This window comes from Chiloscyllium plagiosum, chromosome 4, assembly GCF_004010195.1.
Source record: "Chiloscyllium plagiosum isolate BGI_BamShark_2017 chromosome 4, ASM401019v2, whole genome shotgun sequence".
Taxonomy (NCBI): Eukaryota; Metazoa; Chordata; class Chondrichthyes; order Orectolobiformes; family Hemiscylliidae; genus Chiloscyllium; species Chiloscyllium plagiosum.
Genome location: NC_057713.1, coordinates 83,776,028 through 83,801,572, shown reverse-complemented (window position 1 = coordinate 83,801,572; position 25,545 = coordinate 83,776,028). Strand labels below are relative to the sequence as shown.

Genomic DNA, 25,545 nt, shown 5'->3' with positions numbered 1-25,545 from the left:
ACCAATTAAAAACATCTAAAACAGTGTCATTAGGAGCGTTGCAGCACAGTCGTAGCGTCTTTATCTTTGAGCCAGGAAACCAGAGTTCAAGTCCCATTTGCTCCAGAGATAACATCTCTGACCAGGTTGAATAGAAAATATCTTAACACTGTCAAGCAAACAGACATTATATCGACAGCTCAAAGATGGGACTGCTTTCTTCATAATTTTATGGGAAATACAACAAAGGCCAAATATATAATTTCCACAGTCCTTAGTTTATTTCATTTTTAGTTACGGAAACTTAATTTTTGGCAGGTAGAAAATGGGGGAAATCAGGGAGAAATGAAAAATGAATACAGAATTCTATGGAATGACATGAAATCTAACACACTATTTGTGTCTTCGGCAGACTTTATTTATTACTTCATTTTGTTCAGCTTATAATTTTCATACAGACCAGGAGAAAGTGAGGACTGCAGATGCTGGAGATCAGAGTTGAGAGAACCTTCTAACTCGGCACCGCCCTCATGACCTGTCCTACCTGTCCAGCTCCGACATATCACCGTTACCCCACCTTCATCTACTTTTCACACTCTCAGCTACTTTGCCCCCAGCCCACCTCCCTCCCATTTATCTCTCTACCCCGTTGGCTCACAAGCCTCATTACTAATGAAGGACTTATGCCCAAAACATTGATTCTCCTGCTTCTCAGATGCTGCCTGACCTGCTGTGCTTTTCCAGAATCATACAGACCACACAGGAGCAGTCAAAAGGGAAACTGAAAAATCAAGCAAAACAAGGAAGAAGTGATGCTGGTCAACACCAGTCAAACTTCTAGTGACGTGATCCACTACATTAAAACTTTTTGACTAAATTTCTCATAAATCCTCTTAAATTTTAACAGCCCATTAGTGAATCTGTTTCAAATCACACATTAGACAGCTGAACAGTGCATACTGCCTGCAATCCACTGAATGGCAAACTATTGTTCTGTCATTTTGAATCTTTTAAGACAAGTCAATAATGTAAGGCAGTGTCTGTTGACTCCCTGGGGATGGATAGTGGACAGAGGGGCTGGGACCCCTTCTCTCTCTCTCTCTCTCTCCTCCCCAGCACAATCTCGATCATGCACATCCTAATCTCAGCCTAGAGCCACTGTCATCATTGTTCCCTTCTCACATCTGGCTCACAGCCCCCTTACTTTGGTCCAAGCCAGAACACCGGGTACCAACAATAGAAGAAACCTTTTTTTTTTAAAATCAGCAAGTGGCTCATATCTAAAAACAACTAAGAGTGTGGGGGAAGGCAGATTAAATTTCTGCCTTCAAAAAGGAAGCGCAGAGCTAGAATGAAAGAACAAGTCTTTGTGCATGGGAAATCATGCCTCACTAATTTGATTGAGTTTTCTGAAGTAGAGGACTGATGAAGACAGAGCAGTGAATGTGATCTTTATGGACTTCGGTAAGGCATTTGACAAGGTTCCTCATGGTAGACTGGTTAGCAAGGTTAGATCACATGGATTACAGGGAGAACTAGCGATTTGAATATAGAAGTGGCTCAAAGACAGAAGATGGTGGATGATTCTTTTTCAGACTGGAGGCCTGTGACCACTGGTGTGCATAAGGATCAGTACTGGGTCCACTGCTTTTCATCATTTATATAAATGATTTGGATGTGTACATAGGAGGTATAGTTTGTAAGTTTGCAGATGACACCAAAATTGGAGGTGTATTGGACACTGAATAAGATTATCTCAGAGTACAACAGGATCTTGATGAGATGGGCCAATGGGCTGACAAGTGGCAGATAGATAAATGTAAGGTACTACATTTTGGAAATGCAAATCTTAGCAGGAATTATACACTTAAATGGTAAGGTCCTGGGGAATGTAGCTGAACAAAGAGACCTTGGATAGCAGGTTAATATTCTTCAAAGTGTAGTCCCAGGTAGACAAGATAGTGAAGATGTTGATTGGTATGCTTTTCTTTATTGGTCAGAGCATTGAGTCTCGGAATTGGAAAGTCATACTGCAGTTGTACAAGATATTGGTTTGGCAACTTTTGGAATACTGCATGCAGTTCTGGTGTTCCTCCTATTGGAAGGATGTTGTGAAACTTGAAAGGGTTCAGAAGAGACTTACAAGGACGTTGCCAGGTTGAAGAGTTTGAGCTACAGGGAGAGGCTGAATAGGCTGGGGCTGTTTCCCCTCACTAAGGAAGAACCTTATAGAGGTTTATAAAATCATGAGGGGCAAGTGTAGGGTAAATAGACAAGGTCCTTTTCCTGAGATGGGGGAGTCCAGAACTAGAGGGTACAGGTTTAGGGTGAGGGGGGCAAGATTTAAAAGGGACCTAAGGGGCAACAGTTCCATGCAAATGGTGATACATGTATGGAATGAGCTACCAGAGGCTGGCACAATTACAACATTTAAAATGCATCTGGATGGGAATATGAATAGGAAAGGTTGAGGGATATGGGCCAGTACTGGCAAATGGGACTAGATTAGGCAGCACGGTGGCACAGCAGTTAGCACTACTGCCTCACAGCGCCAGAGACCCGGGTTCAATTCCCGCCTCAGGTGACTGTCTGTGTGGAGTTTGCACATTCTCCCCGTGTCTGCGTGGGTTTCCTCCGGGTGCTCCAGTTTCCTCCCACAGTTCAAAGATGTGCAGGTCAGGTGAATTGGCCATGCTAAATTGCCCGTGGTGTCAGGTGAAGGGGTAAATGTAGGGGTATGGGTGGGTTGCGCTTCGGCGAGTCGGTGTGAACTTGTTGGGCCGAAGGGCCTGTTTCCACACTGTAAGTAATTTAATCTAATTTAAGATATTTGATCAGCACTGACGGGTTGGGTGGAAGAGCCTGGTTCCATGCTGTATATCTTTGAGTCTGAATGAGTGGGTGGGAATGAGCCACAGTGTCCTAAGCATTTTGGGTTCAAGGCCCATCTGGGTTTAAGGGTCACTCAGTACGCTGAAGGCCAAGATAGATAGATTTTAGGGGGAAGGCATTGGCCTAAATGTATTATGACTGGAGTGTGAATCCAGAGACCCAGGTAATGTTCTGTGGACCCGGGTATGAATCCCACGATAGATGGCGGAAATTGGATTCTAATGATGACCATAAATCCATTGCCAATTGTCACAAAAGCCAATCTGGCTACCTGGTAAGGTATATATGACTCTAGACCCACAGGAAAATTGCCTCTGGGTACATGAGCAAACAAATACTATCACAGCCAGTGTCGCCTTCATACCGTGATTAAGTTTAAAAAAAAGGAAATGGGAGAAGCTAAGTTGCTCTTAGAGTGCTAGCATGGACACTGGGTTGAAAAGCCTCCTTCTGTGTTGCAACTTGCACTGTTACCCACAATTTCACAATTTTAAGAGTAAAGCCAGATTCTACTGTGAACACCTATTAGCAATGTCCTGGCAACTTTAAGAGACATTGATCTTCAGTTTCCTTTTCTAAGGAGAAATGTCACATTAATTTGGCCAAGTTTTTTTTTGAAGGTAAACCTACAAAGATTCTGCACCAAACAACACTGAATGACAGCAGTTATGACAGAATAACACCTTGTATAGGGCACACAGAAGCATGACTTTTACAGCTGCAGAAAGTGTGGCTTATAATACATACAAATTGTTTCTTTTTGTCAGTTGAAAGTCGAGTCATCTCTTCTTTATCTGCTTTCAGCTCCTCCTCGTTATACTGGAAATCCCGAACAATGAACCTGAAGTGAGAAGAAAACTGAGTGCATTCATATTGAAATGCAAGGTTCTAATGGAAACTGGTAAGAAATTCTTACTTGTTCTCCCTGGCCTTCAGTCGGAAGTCATCAACTGCCTTTCTGAATAACGTTACAGTGTACAAGCCGCTATCCATGTCGTCACATATCAACCTTTTAAAAGGAGAGGGAGGAGAAAATTCCTTTTTAATAAACAGGAGTATATATCAAAAATTATATTACATTGAAATAAGGCTGCAGGGTTTTATGCAATTAGACGTACAAGAAGTTTGTTACCCTGCTCACAAGTGAACTCACTCTGGCTGTAGTTACAATACACCACATTCAAAGTTATGGCTGAGATTGATTTAGCATTGATTCCCTGCATGTTAGCCAAATGCAAAAAGCAGAAGCAACAAGTTTTAAATACAAGTCAGTTTTGTTTTAATTAGATGGTTAAAAAGCAGCACAGATTGCATGCCTACCTAATATATGCAAGTTGCCAACAACTTCTCTCTTCTCATTTTGCTAAGATTGAATCAGAAAATACAGCACAGAAGAAACTATTCAACCAATTAGAATTCCAATGGATCTTTCTAAAAACATCCAACTCTTCCCACTTACTTATTTTTTTCCTTTTCCTAGCATCACTCCAATTTGTTTTGAAAGCACTTTTGAATCTGTTTCCAGCACCCTATCAAGTAATGCATTCTATAAAAAACGGTTTCATATTGTCTCTGGCTTTTTAACCATCACTCAAACCTATGTAGCCTGGCTAGCAGTCTCTTTACTCACTAGATTTAAACATTTCATGATTTTAAAATCTGTTATCAAATGGTCTGCTTTCTTCCAAGGAGAAGAGTCTGGTCGGGGTGGTGACATTGTCACTGGACAGGTAATCTACAGCCTCAAGTTAAATGTTTGGAAAACATGGAATGTGAACTCAAATTCCAGGATTAAGATGTTTCCTATCAGTGACAATGTAACCATTGCTGATTTTGTAAAAATCCATTTGGTTCACGAATGAACTTTAGGTACGGAGATCTGCCATACTCATCTACTCTGGCCCACGTGTGACTCCAGAAGCACAGCAAAAATGTGGCTGATTCTTATTCCCCTCTGAAATGACCAAGTGATTGAAGGAAATATATGGATGGATAACAAATGCTGGCCTTTCAAATCCCATGCAGGAATAAAAAAATGCAACAAACACAAACCATCAGCACGAAACTGTCAATATTTGCACAAACCACTTAATTTAGTGCCCTGCCATTCCACTGCATTTCACGCTCAAAGGTCATGTGGCGCAGAGGTAAGTGACCCTACTTCTGGGCCATCCCACTTGTCTCAGAGATGAGTTGACACTGGTTGATCCTTTTTTTCAATCCATCAAAAAAAAATGCACAATTTAGTTGCTAAACACTAGTATATCAAGAATTTCCATCATCCTAAACTGAAAAAATATATGATCAGTCACATTGAAATTAAGCTTTAGGACACAGTACTAGACACTTCCAAGTAGTTCAAGTGGCTCCTCAGCAAACGTATAACTAGAAGTTAGAATGGCATTTTATACAACTTCCAATGGTTAGAAAGACCACAAAAAATACATGGAAGAACTTCTTTACTTGCTTGACCGTGGAACCACCATCTCTGCTAGAGTTTCATAAGTCTTTTCCCATTCGAGATAATTTGTTCTAAAGAAGTAAAGAGTAATGAATAATTATACAGTTGTTCAAGGACCAGGATAACCAAAGTACAATTGGTTGTTTAACTGGAATTAAATTGGTTGAGTTAAATTACTTACTCAGATTGCTAAAGACTACTTAGAATTCACAAAATATCTCCTTCATAGCTTTCTTGTTGATCAATTACTACTTGCTAATTGATACAGGTTTGATAATTGAGAGAGTTTCAAGCACTGAATCCATAAAGATGAGCTCCTGCTTACAACTACTTCAGTTTAGAATCAAATTGCTGCCTTTAACTTTTCCTAAATTGTATCATAATATGAAAGCATCTTACTCATCAGGCCATCCTGTACCCAATTCAAAATGACTGAACATGAACATTAGATGGCGTAATGAGGAGGAAAAACAAAATAGTTAAGAGTATGACAAAAGTCTCTCCTTTCAGGTGTATATTCACGAATTGTTAAACAAACATTTCCTGGCAAAGTGTCAAGTACTAGCTTTCTTGAAAGATTGCACTAATGGAGCGAGGTTTACATAACACTGCAATGTGCTTGAAAGAACAAAGTGACCTAGAATTTTATTCCAAATAATAATGAATTTAATATCACTTATCACTATTGTGAATGGTTTATGCAGGTTAGTACACGCAGAGTTAAGCAGAGAAGTTTAGAACATGCTGACCTGATCATCCTGCTCCTCCATACTATACTAGATCAGCACCTGGCTAACAAAGCTTGCTGTTGAAATCCAAGCATGGTCGTGAATTTGCTGTACTTACCCACTAAATATTACAGAAAAAGTTAGGGTTGTTAAGTGACTTTTTAAATTTTGAATCTTCTACTACTATCCTTTCAGCCAACACAATCTGAATTACAATTTTCTTATGTTCATCTGGCTTTTTCGCCAGTTACCTTAAATGTGTGCTCTCCGATGACCAACCCTATGCCAGTGGAAAGAGCTTTTTCCCATCTACTCTGCCAAAATCCCTCAATTTTGAGCATCACTACTAAACCTTCCTCAAGTCTTCTGCTTAAAGAACAATCTCAATTTCTCTAATTTTATTAAACAAGTGAACTCCCTCATTTCTGGTAACATTCTAGAAGATTTCCTCTGCACTGCCTCTTAATCCTTGACATGCTTATAATAGAGCAAATTTACATTAAAACAATTGTTAGTGACAGCCTCTAAAACAGAAATTGCTGGAAAAGCTCAGCAGGTCGGACAACATTTGTGGAAAGAAATCAAAGTTATCTTTTCAGGTTGAGTGACGTAGGAAAATAGAAGGGGTCGGGGATGGGGTAACAAGTGAACAATAGGTGAGGATAGAGCCCAAAAAGAGAGAATAGTCGGAGAGATAAAGGATTGGACAACAATCTAGCTAAGAGGGTGAATAGTTATTCATTCGGACTGCTGGTAACTAACACTGGGCTGTGTGTAATGGCAGACTATAGTTAACATTGCCTCAAGCCCTAAAACAACAAATGCTGGAGATCACAGTGGGTCAGATAGCATCCATGGAGAGAGAGCAAGCTAACGGAGTCTAGATGACTTGCATCAGAATTGAAACGTTATCTTGTTGTCTCTCCATGCTGTCTGACCCGCTGTGATCTCCAGCATTTGTTGTCTTCAGTACAGATTCCAGCATATGCAGTAATTTGTTCCTACATAAAATTGTTGAACTTGATAGAGTCTAGAAGGCTGCAAGGTCCCCAAGTGGAAAATGAGGGATAGCCTTGCTGACATATCCTACCACCTCCAAAGATTTGTGATTGCAAACTCCTGGGTTCCTTGAACCCCTTCCAAAATGCAACCTTTTAATTTAATTTCTAATTTGTCCATGTAAAATACATCAATTCAACTTCCTTCAGATATTTGAGAAATTTCAGCTATTATTTGAAGTAGTAATGAAGAGGATTGATGAGGGAAGAGCAGTGGATGTCATCATTGGTTAGGCCACTTTTGGAGTATTGTGCCCAATTCTGGTCTTCCTCCTATCAGAAGGATGTTGTGAAACTTGAAAAGGTTCAGAAAAGATTTATAAAGATGTTGCTAGGGTTGGAGGATTTAAGCTACAGGGAGAGGCAGAATAGGCTGGGGCTGTTTTCCCTGGAGTGTCAGAGGCTGAGTGATGACCTTATAGAAGTATACAAAATCATGAGGGGCATGGATAGGGTAAATACAAAAGGTCTTTTTTTTGGGATGGGGGAGTCCAGAACTAGAGGTTTAGGGTGAGAGTGGAAAATCTTAAAAAAGATCTAAGGGGCAGAAGGTGGTGTGTGCGTGGAATGCGCTGCCAGAGGAAGAGAAGGAGGCTGGGACAATTACAACATTTAAAAGGCATTTGGATAGGTATATGAATAGAAATGGTTTAGAGGGATATGGGAAAAGTGCTGGAAAGTGGGACGAGATTAGGTTACGATATCTGGTCAGCACGGACGAGTTAGACTGAAGGATCTGTTTCCACGCTGTACATCTCTATGACTCTATCTTTCTCCCCCATATTAACCAAGCACACATTTCAAAACCTTCCTTGCTTTTAAAATAAATTTTAAAGGATTCTTACTTTGGGACAACTACTAACAATGTGGTGAGATATTCAGAGTCCATTACAAAGTCTTCCTTCTTCACAATATCAGCCAGGCTTCTTGTCATCAAACTTCCCCTGCAAATGGCCACACAGATCAATTATTGCAAGTCACATACTTTTTCCAGGAGAACGGTAGTAATACATCGATATTTGTAACTGCTTCTAAAAAAGGATGCAATTAAGGTTGAGACCATGAATCAAGCATTCATTTTTAGAATATCACAAAGATGAGGATGCATTCCTAATTCAAATCGAACAAAATTGGCAACACATGGGCATAATTCTCTCAAATACTGGGGAAACTGAAGCCATTGTTTTTGTTCCTCCGTCACTGACTAAATTCTTCCCCCTGGAAACAGTCAGATAAAGTTAGTGCTCCCAAAGTTGGTGTCACATTTGACCGTAGCAGTAGTTTTGAACTCACATTGGCTCATTAATAAGACTGAAAATGTGTTGCTGGAAAAGCGCAGCAGGTCAGGCAGCATCCAAGGAGCAGGAGAATCGACGTTTCGGGCATGAGCCCTGAAGAAGGGCTCATGCCCGAAATGTCGATTCTCCTGCTCCTTGGATGCTACCTGACCTGCTGCGCTTTTCCAGCAACCCATTTTCAGCTCTGATCTCCAGCATCTGCAGTCCTCACTTTCTCCTCATTACTAAGACTGTCTATTTTCACTTCGAACCATCATTGGTCGTATAGCTGGCTTTCTATTTATATGCTTGGGTTGGTGATGTCATTTCCTATGGTGATACCCACCTCAGCTCACCGCTGCTAAAACCTTAAGTCATGCCTGTCACCTCCAGACTAGATTATTCAGTACATTTCAAACTGGTCTCCCACACTCTACTGTCTGTAAACTTGAGGTCACCCAAACCTCTGCTGCCCATATCTCAAGTTGCAATAAATCCCATTCTCCCTGAAAACTGTGCTTGCTAATCTACACTGGCTTTCATTAATTAACACATTGATTTAAAATTCTCTTTCTTCCCAATCCCTCCATGACCATGTTTCTCCAATCTGTTATCTCCTGCAGCCACAGAAATGGATACCTCTACTATAATTCTAGCCTCTTCTGCATCTCTAATTCTAAGCACTCCATCATTGGTGGCCATGCCAGAATACACTCCACTTTTCTATGTTGTTCTCCTCCTTTAGATGTACATCTTTGATTAAGCTTTTGGTCAGTTATATCTTATACCTGGATGTAGGTTTGCTCGCTGAGCTGGAAGGTTAGTTTTCAGACGTTTTGTCAACATACTAGGTAACAACTTCAATGAGCCTCTGGATGAAGCACTGGTTGTGTAGCCCGCTTTCTATTTATATGCTTGGGTTGGTGATGTCATTTCCTGTGGTGACATTTCCTATGGTGATGTCATTTCCTGTTCTTTTTCTCAGGGGGTATTAAATGGGATCCAAGTCAATGTGTTTATTGAGAGTTCCAGTTGGAATGCCATGCTTCTAGGAATTCTCGTGCGTATCTCTGTTGGCTTGTTCTAGGATGGATGTGTTGTCCCAGTCGAGGTGGTGTCCTTCCTCATCTTTATTTAAAGATATTAGTGAGAATAGGTCATGTCTTTTTGTGAACAACTGTACTTGCTGCACGAATGCAAAAGGAAACAGGTACTACCTAAATATCATAAATACAAACCTCCCCTTAACACCCCACTAGCCAAAGGAATAGCAGAGCAAAACAGCCACTGAATGTTTCGAGAAATGATTAATGATGCCCACAACAGACTCAGTAAGTACAACTGGAAATGTTTGCACCAAAAATCTTCACTCACTCATGCAACAGACCATGAATGGACAAACGCAATACAATAAGTCATTGTAATCAGTCAGTAACAAACATAGAAAATGAAAAAACTAGACAAACTTTCACAAAATAACAACACTGACAACAGAAACATGGATTAAAAAGAACTTCTGACCGAGCCTTAACTGACACTGAAAAAGCAGTCTTAGTGAGAGGATTAAATTACAACTTCCAGGATGCTAATAAGAAAGATTTCTTAGCAGCATTAGAAACAACACAGAAAGACAACCAACTCACAGAAGAAACCCAGCAAACCAATAGACATGTAGTCACGCCAACATTAAGCAGGAAAAAGGAAGGAAACACACTCAATACACAAGGAAGGAAAGAACAAGAAATACTAAAAAAAAGATAAAAAACATTGTTAACCTATCTGCAGACACAGGATGCTTGACAGCCATTTTAAATCAAAGAGACTACATTGAGAAAGTGATGCACTACTTGCAGATACCAACACTTACTAACAAGTGGCAACAGACCTGACCCTACAACTGGAGAACCAAATCGCAACCCTATTGAAAAAAACTTCAGAAATCTGGAGAAACAAATAAGACTGACTTCCAAAAAAATGAAACCAGATGGATCCAACACACCATGCTTCTACGGATTACTCAAACTTCACAAACGAGGAGCCTCCCTCAGACCCATAGTCTCGCTACATGGAACACCAACTTACAGATTGGCCAAGGAGCTACACCAAAGACTAAAACACTTAGTAGGAGACTCACGCCACTCCATCCACTCCACCCAAGAATTCCTGAAAACCAAAGACACCAAGATAGAAGAGGATGAAATGATGGTCTCCTTTGACATAATAGCCCTGTTCACATCCATTAACATCAACCTGGCCAAGGAAACACTGACTACACTATTAGAAGACCCAAAGACACATACACCAAACACCACCAACTTCATCAGCAAGGATAGTATTGTCAAGCTAGTGGACCTCTGCCTTACCACTCACTTCACGTTCAACAAGATAACCTACAGACAAACCAACGGAACACCCATGGGATCTCTGATATCAGGGTTCTTAGCAGAGGCAGCAATGCAGAGACTTGAACAAGCAGCTCTGTCAACCCTCCAACCTAAACTTTGGGTCCGCTACATGGATGACACCTTTGTTATTAGTAAACGGAACAAAGTAGAGGAAACCTTCAAGACCATCAATAATATCCTTACCGGCATAAAATTCACTAAAGAGGAGGAAAACAACAACAAACTGCCATTCCTAGATGTCACAGTAGAGCGAACAGCCAATGGGGGACTTCAAACCAGCGACTACAGGAAAACAACACATACAGACCAAATACTGAACTACAGAAGCAATCATTCCAATATCCAGAAATTAAGCTGCATTAGAACATTATTTCAACGAGCCACCACACACTCCAAAGAGAAACTACGCAAAGAGAGCAGAGGAAAATCAGGTATAAAAGCGTATTCAAAAAGAATGGGTACCCAATGAACACAGTACACCAATTTCGCAGCAACAAACCCAAACAAACAGACAAAAGGCATCCAGAAACCCTAGCCACCCTCCCCTACATCAAAGGCATCTGAGAAATGACTGCCAGACTACTCAGACCCTTTGGCATCATGGTAGCCAAAAACCCACCAACACACTAAAACAGCAGCTTGAAAGACCCTACACAGACAACAAGCAAAATTAATGTCATTTACAAAATACCTTGCTAGAACTGTAACAAACACTACACTGGACAAACAGGCAGAAAACTAGCCACCAGGATACATGAACATCAAATAGCCACAGAAAGACATGCCCCCTCTCACTAGTATCCTTACATACAGATGAGGAAGGACACCACTTCGATTGGGACAACACATCCATCCTAGGACGAGCCAAACAGAGACACGCACGAGAAATCCTACATGCATGGCATTCCAACCAGAACTCTATCAATAAATGCATTGACTTGGATCCCATTTACCATCCCCTGAGAAAAAGAACAGGAAATGACATCACCATAGGAAATGTCACCACCAACCCAAGAACATAAAAAGAAAGCTGGCTACAGTGCTTCATCCGGAGGCTCACTGAAGATGTTACCTAGTATATTGATGAAAACAAACGTTCCAACTCAATGAGCAAACCTACATTTAGAGCCTCAATGTGGAGTTACAAATCTTCTCAAAACTCGCTAATACATAATACCTTCCTTATATTTTTGTATTATGATGCACCTGTGAATTGCCCTGGAGGTATTATTACATTATATATCCATACAAATACACTTGTATGAATTATTGCTGTTGTAACTACTGAACCCGAAAGTAGTTTCATCATAACTTTGAATAGTTCTTTTGTTGTAGCAAATCTCAACTTGTGATTGAAAAATGAATATTTGAGATAGATCAGTTCAGAGTCTTGAGGTGAGAGAAAGAAAGGAACAAAAAAAAAATAATTAAAATCATCACTTCACAAGTAAAAGGCAAAATAATTCACTGTAAACCACAATACACAAAAAACTTACACATTCTTCCTCTCCAAATTCTGTAAATTTCCTTTCAGATTGTTGTATGCTGATGCTCTTGCTTTCAGATCATTGTCAATCTGAGATACTTGCTGCAAATTTGTAAAGAGTATTTAACAGTTAATTGATGATTATGTTTGTTACCCATAAACAGCGTACAAATAAAACAAGTAAAAATAAGTTAAATCTTCTATGGTACCTGGTAATTACTTACACTAAGTTTATTATGTAAACTATAGCTAGTCTTTTTTCACAGAGGCAATCATTAATCAATTACATTGTTTAAATTTCTTTGCAAAAATCATAAAAGATCTCAAGTCATCAAAGAATGAAATTCTAAAAGCATGGGTCCAGGAACACTGGATTTAGGATCAAGAGGCAACCATTAGGTCTTTCAAATCTGTTCTGTCATTCAGTAGGATCATGCTTGATTTGGTTGTGGTCTCAACTCTATCTCCTGTCTGTCCCTCACAACCCTCAATTTCTATCAAAAATCAAAACATCGGGTAAATTCAGTGACAAAATCTCTGCTGCTTTCTGGCAAACAGAATTTCACATTTTAATGACTCTCAAGAGATGTGCTTTCAATTGGTGTTCCATAGTTCTAATCTTCCTCAAGAAGGGGCATCATCCTGGTAAACATCATCACTTCCCCTCAATCTCCAACACTGCAATAAATTCATCTCTCCTCTCCAAATTCCAATATGTGCAGGCCCAACCTATTCAACCTTTATTCAGAGGATAAAACTTTTAGAAATGAGAGAAGAGAACCTTTGCTGAACTGTTTCCAATGATTATTTTCAAATAAAGGAGACCAGGACTCCAAATGTGGTCTCATCAAGGCCTTGTACAGCTGTAATAAAATATCCCAGCTTTTATATTCCATTCCCCTCAACAATAAAACAGCAGCATTCCAATTGCCTTCATAATCACTTGCCGTACGTGCACGCTAACCTTTTGAGACTCAGGTACCAGATACCCAGGTTCCTCTGAACCAGTGAGTTCTATAATCTGGAAATAACCATGGTTTGAGCATACATGAAAAAGGCTGGAAAGCGCCACTTAATAGTAATAATTCTTTTAGTGCCAGTTTGCATATTGGCATCTAACTACTTTGTGAATGCCTTTCTCTGTATCTCTACTGTAAGCTCACATCTGCTTTGCGTGCCCTTCACCTCTCTTACCAATGTAAAGCTCTCAATATAATTTCAAAATCTATCCTTATTTACAAGTCCCTCCATCAGCACTGTGTCACCAAAGTATCCACATTCTGATTCAGACTTCTTTTGCAACCTGTAGCCTTCCCACAACCCATTACCAGAATTTTGAACGACTTCAGCCTCAAACAGCCTTGTTACTCATTCACTTCTTTAAAATAAAAACTCATTGAATATCATCCCACTAACCTTAGTGCAACCAATTATTTTGATTTTGTAAGACAGTGGAACATGGTCAAAGGTTACTTAACAGATAGAAGTTAAAATCTGTCGCATTTCTGTTAATAGCCGGAAAGGAAACTATTAATAAATGTAAAATTCCAATAATGTATACCCTGAAAATAGTAATAACTAGATATAAAATGTTTTCTAAACACAGTATAAACTTCCATTATTCTAATAACTTTGTTTTGACTTCCCCACCAACAGAAACTCCACTCTGAACTCGAGAATATGAATGTTTTGTGCAGCTCTCTGAGGGACTGCCTGACATTTAGAAAAATGCACGTTTTTGCTTTAAAATAAGAATACTTGAAGGAATTTGCCATTGAAATTTGAATAGAATTTTAAAGTGCTATTTTAACTGCATAATATAACCATTATGCACACAACAGAAAACCTAACAAAATGCTAACACATGTAACTGAGCCTTTAAGGGAAAAAAAATGTGAAGACTGAAGAGCAAACTTGCCAACCTGACATCAATAGAAACAGTGAAAATGCTAGAATCTAGTGAAAAGCATGTGATAACTGGACACTTAGAAAATAATGATAAGATTCAGCACTATAAATATGAATGTATATGAAACAGTAATTCTGCTTGACAAACTTGGAAGTTTTGATGATGAAACTAGCAGAATAAATAAGCAGGAAACAACTGATATGATGTATTTGGAATTTGAGATCGCTTTCAATAAAGATCCTACACAGCAAGTTAAGACGCAAAATTAGCATTAAAAAGATTAGAGATAATATACTGGCATGGATTGAGAATTGATTAATGGCCAGAGAACTGAATAGGATTAAACAAGTCTCCCTCAGGTTGACAAGCTGAGACCAGTGGGATACCATAAGGATCAGTGCTTGGACCCCAGCTATTCACAATCCATATAATTTATTTGCAAAGTGAATGGGCAAACATGGCATGTTGAATACTATGCGGAAAAAAGTTGAAGTTACCCATTTTGGTAGATATTCACTTTGCAGAGCATTTCTTAAATGGCAAGAGACTGGTAAGTGCTGATATACAAAAAGGAGCTCTGTACCCTTGTTCATTAATCACTAAAAACATGTAGGTGCTCAGGAAAACAAGTAACATGTTTGCTTTTATAAAGTCACAGAGTCAGAGATGTACACCATGGAAACAGACCTTTCATCCAACTCATCCATGCCAACCAGACATCCTAAATTAATCTAATCCCATTTGCCAGCATTTAATCCAGATCCTTCTGAGCCCTTCTTATTAATTTACCCACTCACTGATGCCTTTTAAATGTTGTAATTATAACAGTTTTCACCACTTCCTCTGGCATAAACACACCACCCTCAGTGTGAAAAAGTTGCCCAATAGGTCCCTTACTAATCTTTCCCTTCTCACCTTAAACCAATGACCTCTAGTTCTGGACTCCCCCACCCCAGGGAAAAGACCTTGGCTATTCAGTCTTATGTCAGTGGTGGGCAAATTATTCTGAAAAAAAGGACTTATGATTATTTGGAAAGGCATATCTTGATTACAGATAGTCAGCATGGCTTTGATGGGGGCAGGGTATGCCTCACATGCCTTACTGAATTCTTTGAGCATGTGACAAAACACATTGATGAAGGTTATGCAGTGGATGTGGTGTACATGGATTTGAGCAACGCATTTGAGAAGATTCCCCATGGTAGGTTCATTCAGAAAGTAAGGCGGCATGGGATGTAGGGAAATCTGGCCATCAGGATATAGAATCGGCTGGCCCATAGAAGACAGTATGGTAGAAGATGGAAAATATTCAGCCTGGAGTTCAGTGACTATGCTGTTCTGCAAGGATCTGTTCTGGGACCTCTGCTCTTTGTGATTTTTATAAATGATTGGATGAGGAAGTGGAAGGGTGCATTAGCTCATTTGTCAATGACACAAAGGTTGTGGATTGTGGATCATGTGGAGGGCTGTTCTCGATAGCAATGGGACATTGACAGGATGCAGAGCTAGGCTGAGAAATGGCAGATGGAGTTCAACCTGGAAAAGTGTGAAGTGATTCATTTTGGAAGGTCAAATTTGAATGCAGATCACAGGGTTAAAGACAGGATTCTTGGCAGTGTGGAGGATCAGAGGGATCTTGGGGTCCACATCCATAGATCTATTAAAGTTGCCAAGCAAGCTGATAGGGTTGTTAAGAAAACATATGGTGTGTTGGCTTTCATTAGTGGGGGGGGATTGAGTTTAAGAACCACAAGGTTATGCTGCAGATCTATAAAGCCCTGGAATACTATATTCACTTCTGATCGCCTCATTATAGAAAGGATGTGGAAGCTTGAGAGAGGGTGCAGAGGAGATTTACTAGGATGCTACTTGGACTGGATGGCATATTTTATGAAGAAAGGTTGCAGGAGCTAGGGCTTGTCTCATTGGAGTGAAGGATGAGAGGTGACTTGATAGAGGTAAACAAAATGATGACTGGCATTGATAGAGTGGACAGCCAGAGACTTTTTCCCAAGGTGGAAATGGCTATCACAAGTGGGCATAATTTTAAGGTGAGTGGAGGAAGGTTTAGGGGAGATGTCATTAAACTCCATCTGCCACTCCTCAGTCCATCGGCCCATCTGACCAAAAACCTTCCGTCCTCTGAGGTAACCTTCTAGGCTGTCCACTTACGCCACCAGTTTGGTGTAATCTACAAATTTACTAACCATACCTCGGATGCACAAACCCAAATCATTTATATAAATGACAAAAAGCAGTGGACCCAGCATTGATACTTGCAGCACCCTATTAAACACAGGCCTCCAGTCTAATAAAACAACACTCCCCCACCAACCTCTGTCCTCTATCTTGGAGCCTGTTCTGCATTCCATGTGATCTAACCTTGTTAGCCAGTCTACCATGCAGAACCTTATCAAACGCCTTACTGAGTTCTATATAGACCACATCCACTGCTTTGCCTTCATCAATTCTCATCACTTCCTCAAAAAACTCAATTAAGTTAGTGAGACACAATTCCCCATACACAAAGCCTTCATTGTAAGAGGATGAGCACAAGGAATAAAAAATGTCTTGATGCAATCATCTGGGGCCTTAAGAAAAACACACCTGGGGTATTACATGCAGTTTTGGCTTCCATATCAAAAAAATAAGTGGTAATTGAAAGAATGTAACAAAGGTTCATCAGGCAAGCCTCAGAGATAATAAGATCGTCCTGTAGGAGAAATCAAGGAGACCGGGCCAGTAGCAAGTTTAGAAGAATTATCTCATTGAAGCACAGAAAACTGCTTCACGGCTTGGGAGGATAGATTTGGAAAGTGTTCCCATTTTTGGATTGTAAGTATAAAGCTCAATGGTCAGTTAACAGGCAATATAGCTTTGGTGCAAAGGCTGTCAACTGACCTTCACAATCCAGAGTCAAAAGGCAGGCCTTGTTCCTAAATAAACTGCTATATAGTGCACTTTGTGCTGACACGTGGAAGGAGAATGCAGCTTGTCTTAAAAAAAAACTTGTTTCATCAACCAATATCAATCAATCCATATTGATGCCAAGCAGAAATCTCCAGTCAAGAAATTTCAATTTTTCCATGTAAAATATTTTTCAATCAAAAAATTAATTCTGAAACTTTGACCAAATAAATAAATAAAGTAGGACTTGAGCCTTTAAGCAGTAAATTTAAATGCGGCATTAAATGCAGGGGAACAGTGCTGGGCCCACAGTTATTTGTAAAATGCATTAACGTATTAGATGAGAGAAGTCAATGTATATTTTAAACAGTTACAGTCCCAGCAGAGTTTGCCGATGATAAGGTGGGAAGACTAGTGGTAAAGCTGACACAAAGAGTCTGCAGAGGGATAGAGACAGTTTAACCAAGCGGGCAAAAACCTAACAGATGGAACATAATAGGAGAAAATGTGAGGTAATGCATTTCAGCAGAAAGAGGAACTGAATATTATTTAAATGAAGAAAGACTGCAGAGAACGATGGAACTGATGGATTTGAGAGTCCTCATCCATGAATCGCAAAAAGCTAGCCTCCAAGTTCAGCAGGTAGTACAGAAGACAAATGGAATGTTAGCCTTTATTTCAAAGGGAGTGGAGTATAAAACCAGGAAGCTTTTGCGAAAACTATACAAGTCTCTCATCAGACCACAGCTACAGTGAACAGTTGGGGCCCACCTAAGGAAAGATATACTGGCATTTGAGGCAGAGAAGGTTCACTTATAAGGGAATCAAGGTTTATGGGGAAACAGCAGGAAAATGGAGTTGAGGATAATCAGATCAGCTATGATCACACTGAAGGGTAGAGAAACTTAATGATCTAAATGGCCTACTTCTTCACCCATGTCTTTTGGTCTTAAGGAATTCTTTCCCCAATGCTGACAAAATAGAAAAGGGACCAAAATCAATGGATGCTGTGTACCCAGCACCAGAATATCTGGAAGACTGAGATTTAGACAGTGTTAATTACTAGGGCTCACATTTAGGCCACATTATCGCAATTATGTGTAAATCAGAATCAGTGACAAGCTGTTTTCTCCTTTCAGGTTGTCTCTCTCATGCTTCTCCAATCAGAGTGTGTTTCTTACCTGCATTGCTAATCAGCTGACTAGTGTGGAAGCACCGGGATTTGGGAATGATATTCATGTTTAGAACTTCTTAAACATTTTATGACACATTAGTCCCCATTAATATAATTCTATTCAGATTGACGAAATGACATTAACCACTTTAGTAAATAATTCACAAAAGGTAAAGTCATAAGATCAGAGCTCATAGCTCATGGTGTTCAAGGTTGTATACTGGCATGGACAGAGGATGAGCTAATTGGCAAAAAACAGCAAATGGGGGGGGGTCTTTTTCAGGTTGACAACCAGTGACCAGTGGAATCCCAAAGGGATCAGTACAGAGACCATTAACTGTTTACAATATATATTAATAACTTAGAGAAAGGTAGTGAATGCACTGTCAAATTTGCAGATGACAAAATGGATGGAAAGTCAGGTTGCAAGGGGGATATAAATAATTTACCAAAATTCATTGATAAGTAAATGGCCTACCCTGTTCCCATTTCTTCTGGTCTTAGTAATTCAACTAATTCAAATGTCATCTAAGAGAGACCAAATTGATTGATACAAAACCATTACAGAACTCAGCCATTGCATTTGATATCTGCAGCGGCTCAAGAAGGCAGCTCACCACCATCCTCTGAAGGACAACTTGGAATGGACAATAAATGCAGGCCCAGCCAACACCCACATCCCAATAGTGAATTTAAAAAATGGTGAAGTCGTTCTGATTCCCTTTCAACTCAACATTTTTGTATAAAACGAACATATGAATTGAATGGGAACAAAACATGTTTCAGTATATGTAGTCGATTCATTATTGACAGCGTTTTTAGACAGAATCATTTCTACAATGAACACAGTTGCAACCATAAAACATGAGTGTCTCAAAGCATTTTCTAGAAGTTTTGAATTACACTTAAAACATAACTGATCAATAAAATCTTAGAGCAACACACAATAGAAATATAGTTTATAAGGATTGTCTTGTGGGAAAATGTAGGTTGTACTCTTTTAATTGTAACACTTTTTATAGCTTTCAATTTCAATCCATTCTAAAATACACAAATAATCTACTCTAAAGTTTAGCCCCAAGCAAACATATATAAGTTTATCTATTCAGTTAAGTATTTTCAATCAAAGAGGATTTGAAAAAAACCACAAAACTTGAAAACAATTCTTGTGAACAGCCTAGCGTAGTGAGCAGACCATACAATATAAGACATAACTCTTTAACAATGCAGATTAATTCAAGAAGCTAACACCATCAAGAACAAGAGCATTGCAGAGAAACTCAAATGTTGCCAACTCCTCACCATTTTATATCTTCTGCAGAAGCACAAAAGCGGTTACTCCCAGTACTACATGGAAAGGGCACAGTTATGCTGTTCGAGGACATAAAATTTAGCATCAGTGCCTAATTGTTACAAGCAATGATTTTCGAACATTTTTGCAAATGGAGACTGAACAGGTTTTGGCTGTTCTCCTTGGACGGAAGGTTAAGAGAAGATTTGATACACAAGTTTTCAAAATCATGAGGGGCTGGATCAAATAGACAGGGAGAAGCTATTCTCGCACTTGGAAGATCAAGAACCAAGAACAAAATTTGAAGTGACTTCTAAAAGTCCTAAATATGAGGTGAGAAAAGATTTTTTTGTTCCACATAGAATAGTTAGGGTATGAACGTACTGTCTGCAAGTGTGAAGAGGCAGGTTCAATTGAGGCATGCAAAAGGGTATTGTATGATTATTTGGATAGAAATAAGGTGATGGGAAATTTATGATTGGCATTAGGTACTGGTAAGTAAAAGTAGATGCCTCAGGAGGACCACAGGGCTGCTCTTTCATTAGAGAGAAATGACTGTTGAGTTTAACCAGACAATCACCACACCTCAGACAATGAACGTGGTTGGGAAGATGGGACACCCCTCCTATATTGACTTCAGCTAGTCTGGGAATTGAACTCACACTGTTGGTGTCACTCCGCATCACAAACCAGCTGTCAAGCTAATTAAGCTAACCAACCCTCATGGCATTAGATATGGATGCTCAACTGAAGAGCCAGAACAGACATGCTAGGCTGAATGACCTCCTTCTGCACTGCAGTACCTCTGTTATTCTGAGTAAGTAATTATGGACACCTATCTTGAGATAATAACATTAAACATTACTCATTATGTTCAGTACTACATTTGGAAAGACATGACCTAGGTGCTCTCGTCATCTGGTGCCCTTATGTTGAAGGATGTAATGTGCAAATATTTTTTATAAAACCTCTCTCTTGAACAAGCATGAACTCACTTGCCAACCAGACTTGGTAACAACAGGGCTAACTGGTAATCTGTGTTCCACTCAACCAAACTCTGTTCCTATTGTCAATTATTTATTTATATGTACCACAGAGCCCGAGGCAGTTACACAGGGTGCATTTGCACATTGTTTCAAAGAGCCCCAGAAAGTTTCCATGAACAGAGACCCAGTTTAAGAACCCCTGGTTATCACTATGACATTGATATTCAGCTCATTCAGTGCTTCTCAGAAAATCATATCAGAATCAACACGAACCAATGCTAATAAAAATTCTTTGAAACATGTGCAGAATAAAAGCTTGATTCTTACCAAATTAAACCTTAAATTTTAACATTTAAAGTATTCAAAAAGGAAACAGTATATAAAACATAAATTTGTAATTTTTATTTTCCTCAGTATCACTAAACACCCCACAGTTAACCCCAGCAAAAATCAGTAAATCGCACCTGCTCCCAATTATTAACATTAAACTTATACCTATATGCGTTATTCGGTTACACTACAGAACAATGCATTAGCAACAAGAGTAAAATCTAAAACAGGTTAAGTTCTGCTCACAAGCATTCAACGTGAGTGTACCAACTTCAATGTTATAAATCTCCTAACTGTTTGAATCATCTTTGGCATTCCACACAACATCTCTAAGTTTGGGATGATGCAAATTTTGTGCTGATACCATATGAAATTTCTAACATTAAAACCACACCAACCTTAGTAATAATTTCAGAAATATTCTTTAGAGACTGTTTGATTGGATACTTCGCCATGTCCCATTGAAATCTTGTGATATAGGTGACCAAATCAACTAAAAAAAAAGAACTTTTTCTTTAAAAATATAACAAAAGAAAATTTTCAGTTATTCCACAACAAAGCAATAGTTAAGGAAAAACACAAATTAGCCAACATTAACAGTAGGAAATAATTCAGTGTGTGCAATTCCCACATTACAATTCAAAAGTCAATGACAAAGACTAAAAATAGTTCAATAAAACTTACACACATCTGAAATATTTTGATGCACAGACAGTATTTCACACAATGTTTAACACATTGCATGAAATAGTCAAAACACCTGTTTAAAAATACATTTTGTTTCATATTTTGCAAATCAAGATTATTTAAATAAATAAAAAATCAAACCAGGAATAGATTACTAGTACTTAAACATGATTTTTTCCCTGCTCAGTGGTTTCACAAATTATACTTTACAAGAAATATAACTAAATACAGTGAAATATTTAATGTACACAACGCAAAAGATTTGGAGTTATTAGCATCTTTCTCAGGATATCCCAAACCCTTCCACAGCCAACAAAACAACTTCTGAAGCATTGTCACTATTGCAATAAAGGAAAGCCAATAAGCATTTGTGATTACACAAACAACTTTGATCAGTAAACGCATTCCTTTAATGACTTGGTTGAGAGGAATAACCACACTTCAAAAGTATGTAAGAAATAGCAGAGGCGATAATGCTGATCTTTCATCTATCGCTAGAATCAGGAAGGGTCCCAGAGGACTGGAAAATCACTAACGTGACATCGTTGATTAAAAAGGGAGTAAGGAAAAAGACAGAAAATTACAAACGATTAGCCTAATACAGGGCAAAATCAACAAGATTTCATCAAGGAGAGGCCATACCTGACAAATCTGCTAAAATTCTTTGAGGAAGTTGTGAGCAGGTTAGACCAAGGCAATTCAATGGATGTTATCCACCTGAACTCCAAGAAGGCCTTTGAGAAGTTGCCACACAGGTGGCTACTGAGTAAGATAAGGGCCCATGGTGTTAGAGGCAAGGTGGCAAGCTCACACAGATACAAGCTTGGCTGTCTGGCCAAAAGCAGAGAGCAGGGATAAAAGGGTCCTTCTCAGGATGACAGCCAGTGACAAGTGGTGTTCAGCAAAGCTTAGTGTTTGAACCACAGCTTTTCACTTGAGACATGAATGATCTGTACGAAGGAACTGAGGACATTCTGGCTAAGTTTGCAGATGATACAAAGAAAGGTAAATTCTTGAGTAGCATTGAGGTGGCAGGGGGAGGCTGCAGAAGGATTTGGACAGGTTAGAAGAGTGGGCAAAAAAGCGGCAGAAAGAGTACAACATGAAAAAAAATGTGAGGTCATGCATTTTAGTAGGAAGACTACAGGCATGGATTATTTTCTAAATGGGGAGAAAATTCACAAGTCTGAAGCGCAAAAAGACTTGGGAGTTCTAGTTCAGGATTCTTCAAGGTTAACTTGCAGGTTGAGTCAGTAGGTAGGAAGGCAAATGCAATGATGGCATTTATTTTGAGAAGACTTCAATATAAAAGCAAGGATGTACTTCTGAGGCTCTAAAAGATTCTGATTAGCCCATATTTGGAATAGTGTGTGCAGCTTTGGGCCCCATATTTCAGGAAGGATACATTGGCCTTGAAGCATGTTCAGAGGAGGTTCATGAGAATGGTCCCAGGAATGAAAAGCTTAACATATGAGGAACGCTTGAGGACTCTGGGTCTATACTCGATGGCATTTAGAAGGATTGGGGGGGGCTAGGGGATCTAATTGAAACATACAGAATACTGAATGGTCCGGACAGACTAGATGTTGGGAAGATGTTTCCATTGGTAGGAGAGTCTAGAACACGGGGACACAGCCTTAGAGTAAAAGGGGAAGACCTTTTAGAATGGAGATAAGGAGAAATATCTTCAGCCAGAGAGTGGAATTCATTGCCACAGAAGGCTGTGGAGGCCAGGTCATTGAGTATATTTAAGACTGAGGTAGGTAAGTTCTCGAGTATGAAGGGAATCAAGGGTTACGGGGAGAAAGTGGGAGAATAGGGTTGAGAAACTTATCAGCCATGATTGAATGTTGGAGCAGACTTGATAGGCTGAATGGCTGAATTTCTGCTCCTATGTCTTATGGTCTTATAATTGCTGTAAAGCATCTGTCCTGAGGTCATGTACAGGGCTATAATCAATGCAAATTGAAATGACAGCCAAGATTTCTTGTTAAAATCTCATCTGAAGGTCTGCAGATTTGGCAGATAAGCATTCCCTCAGTATTGCCATAAAGTACCAGTTTAAATTATGTGCTCACATTTTAGGAATGAGACTAAACTCTGCAGCCATCGGAACCAAAGTCTCATATGCTGCTAATAAATCACAACTGACATGACCAAACTCATTACAATACTTTTAAAAAAGGACTGTGCTTATGTAGAACTTTCCACTGCCACCAAATGTCACAGTCATGATCCACACTGAAACTGAAATCACCATGGTAATGTAGGAAATGTGACATCCAATTTGCACATAGCAACCACCCAGAAACAGCACTATGATAATGACTAGATAACCCATTTTTGAGATGTTAAATGAAGGATAAATATTGGTCAGGACATTAAGAATCACACTGCTGTATTTCTTCAGAGTCAGACCATGCACTTTGGTTTTTTTAATATGCAAAAAGGGCATTTCCAACAGCCAAGCGCTCCTTCAGTACTACATTAGAAATCAGTCTGGTCTTTTATACTCAGTCAGGCACATCTAACATATAATCCCAGACCAACTAGGATTCGTGACCACTGCATAAATGAGTTGCAAGTTCCTATACCCAGGCTACCAGGGTTAACAGTACAACGTCTGGAACTGGTACATATGCAGAACATGGAAAAACGAGACAGTGCTGTGAAACATTTTACTCTTTTCTACAGTGTAGCCTGCTGAGACACCTCCAGATAGTAATCAATAGGAAGTCCGTGAATTAAGAATATCCACCATTACAATGTTAATCTCCGGAAAAATATTTGAAAATGTTGGATCTTGTTTAACGAGATGTAACAGGGTTTTTAAACTGACAGCTAATTTTACAATTACTGTTCATTATCTTCACTGGCCCTAGAAAGCTTATGTTTAACAAGTTTCTAATTTTGCCACATTATAAAAAGATTCCATACACTTTTGAAATAATTTTAAAAGAGTAGTTTAATTTTTAGCTTCATCATAATGCAATCATTTACTTTGGCAAATAAAAATGAAATGTGAAGTTACTAAGTGATTTTATCTTTTCTTGTTTGGCACATCTAAAAGCTTTAATACGATTAGTTGTTTGCCTGTTTGTCGACATCACTGCTACTGCACGCCAAAAGATTTTAACTTGGTGGCAAATTTAACACAAGGAACAGGAAAAACAGACCAAAGATTGCTAGATGTTTGTGAGCAACTTGAGGTTAGCAACAAATGACACCCTTCACTGCTGACTGCAAAATCCATCGTTAAGTACTCAAAGTGTAGAAGTACACACATTGCACAAGTGAAGAATGTAAATACAGAATTTATCTGTGTTGGCCATGAAATTGGAACAGGAAATTAGATTTTATACTGAACAATTTTAAATCAGTATGCAAATGAAATATAATTTTCATCAACAGTATGCAGACAAAATAGCTCAGATTTCAGAGGTTATTCATGTTCCACTCAGGCTACAAGTAAATATGAACTACTGCTTTGTGAATTAAACCATAACACCATGCCAAAAGGAGCACAATGTCAAAGTGATGTAAAAGTAACTTTGAATGATCAAGAGGTGAAACTAAATTCCAGGCAAAAGAGGTGAGACAATAACTCCCGAAACATTTAATAGATGAGCATTGTAGGTCTTTGAATGGACTTGCTAGAAATGGTCAAATGACTGTCTGTCTATCTCAAGCTTACTGAGAGAAGCTTGCCCTGCAATACTTCATTCAATTATAACTAAACAAAAACTGCGCAGGAATAAAGCAAGCAAACTGAAGTAGCTGGAATCTTCAAACTGACCTTGAAAGCAAACTTAAAACAAAGTAGTGATAAACGGCTCCATTTCCGAATGGCAGGCAGTGACCAGTGGAGTACCGTAGGGATCAGTGCTGGGACGCAGATTTTTACAATATATGTTAATGATATAGAAGATGGTATTAGCAATAACATTAGCAAATTTGCTGATGATACTAAGCTGG

At 39.1% G+C, this 25,545-nt stretch overlaps 1 protein-coding gene across 3 annotated transcripts in view; it reads right to left on the bottom strand.

Annotated features, from left to right (window-relative positions):
* The window catches only part of atp6v1c1a (ATPase H+ transporting V1 subunit C1a), a 90,486-nt gene that overhangs the window by 14,683 nt on the left and 50,258 nt on the right, over positions 1-25,545 (bottom strand). For all 3 annotated transcript variants that reach the window (XM_043688526.1, XM_043688525.1, XM_043688524.1), the window contains exons 5-10: positions 21,282-21,376; positions 12,297-12,388; positions 7,964-8,062; positions 5,335-5,403; positions 3,788-3,880; positions 3,619-3,712 (exon numbers count right to left, since the gene is read on the bottom strand). In XM_043688526.1, coding sequence (XP_043544461.1) covers positions 3,619-3,712; positions 3,788-3,880; positions 5,335-5,403; positions 7,964-8,062; positions 12,297-12,388; positions 21,282-21,376 — 542 coding nt within the window. The remainder of the gene's footprint in view (positions 1-3,618; positions 3,713-3,787; positions 3,881-5,334; positions 5,404-7,963; positions 8,063-12,296; positions 12,389-21,281; positions 21,377-25,545) is intronic.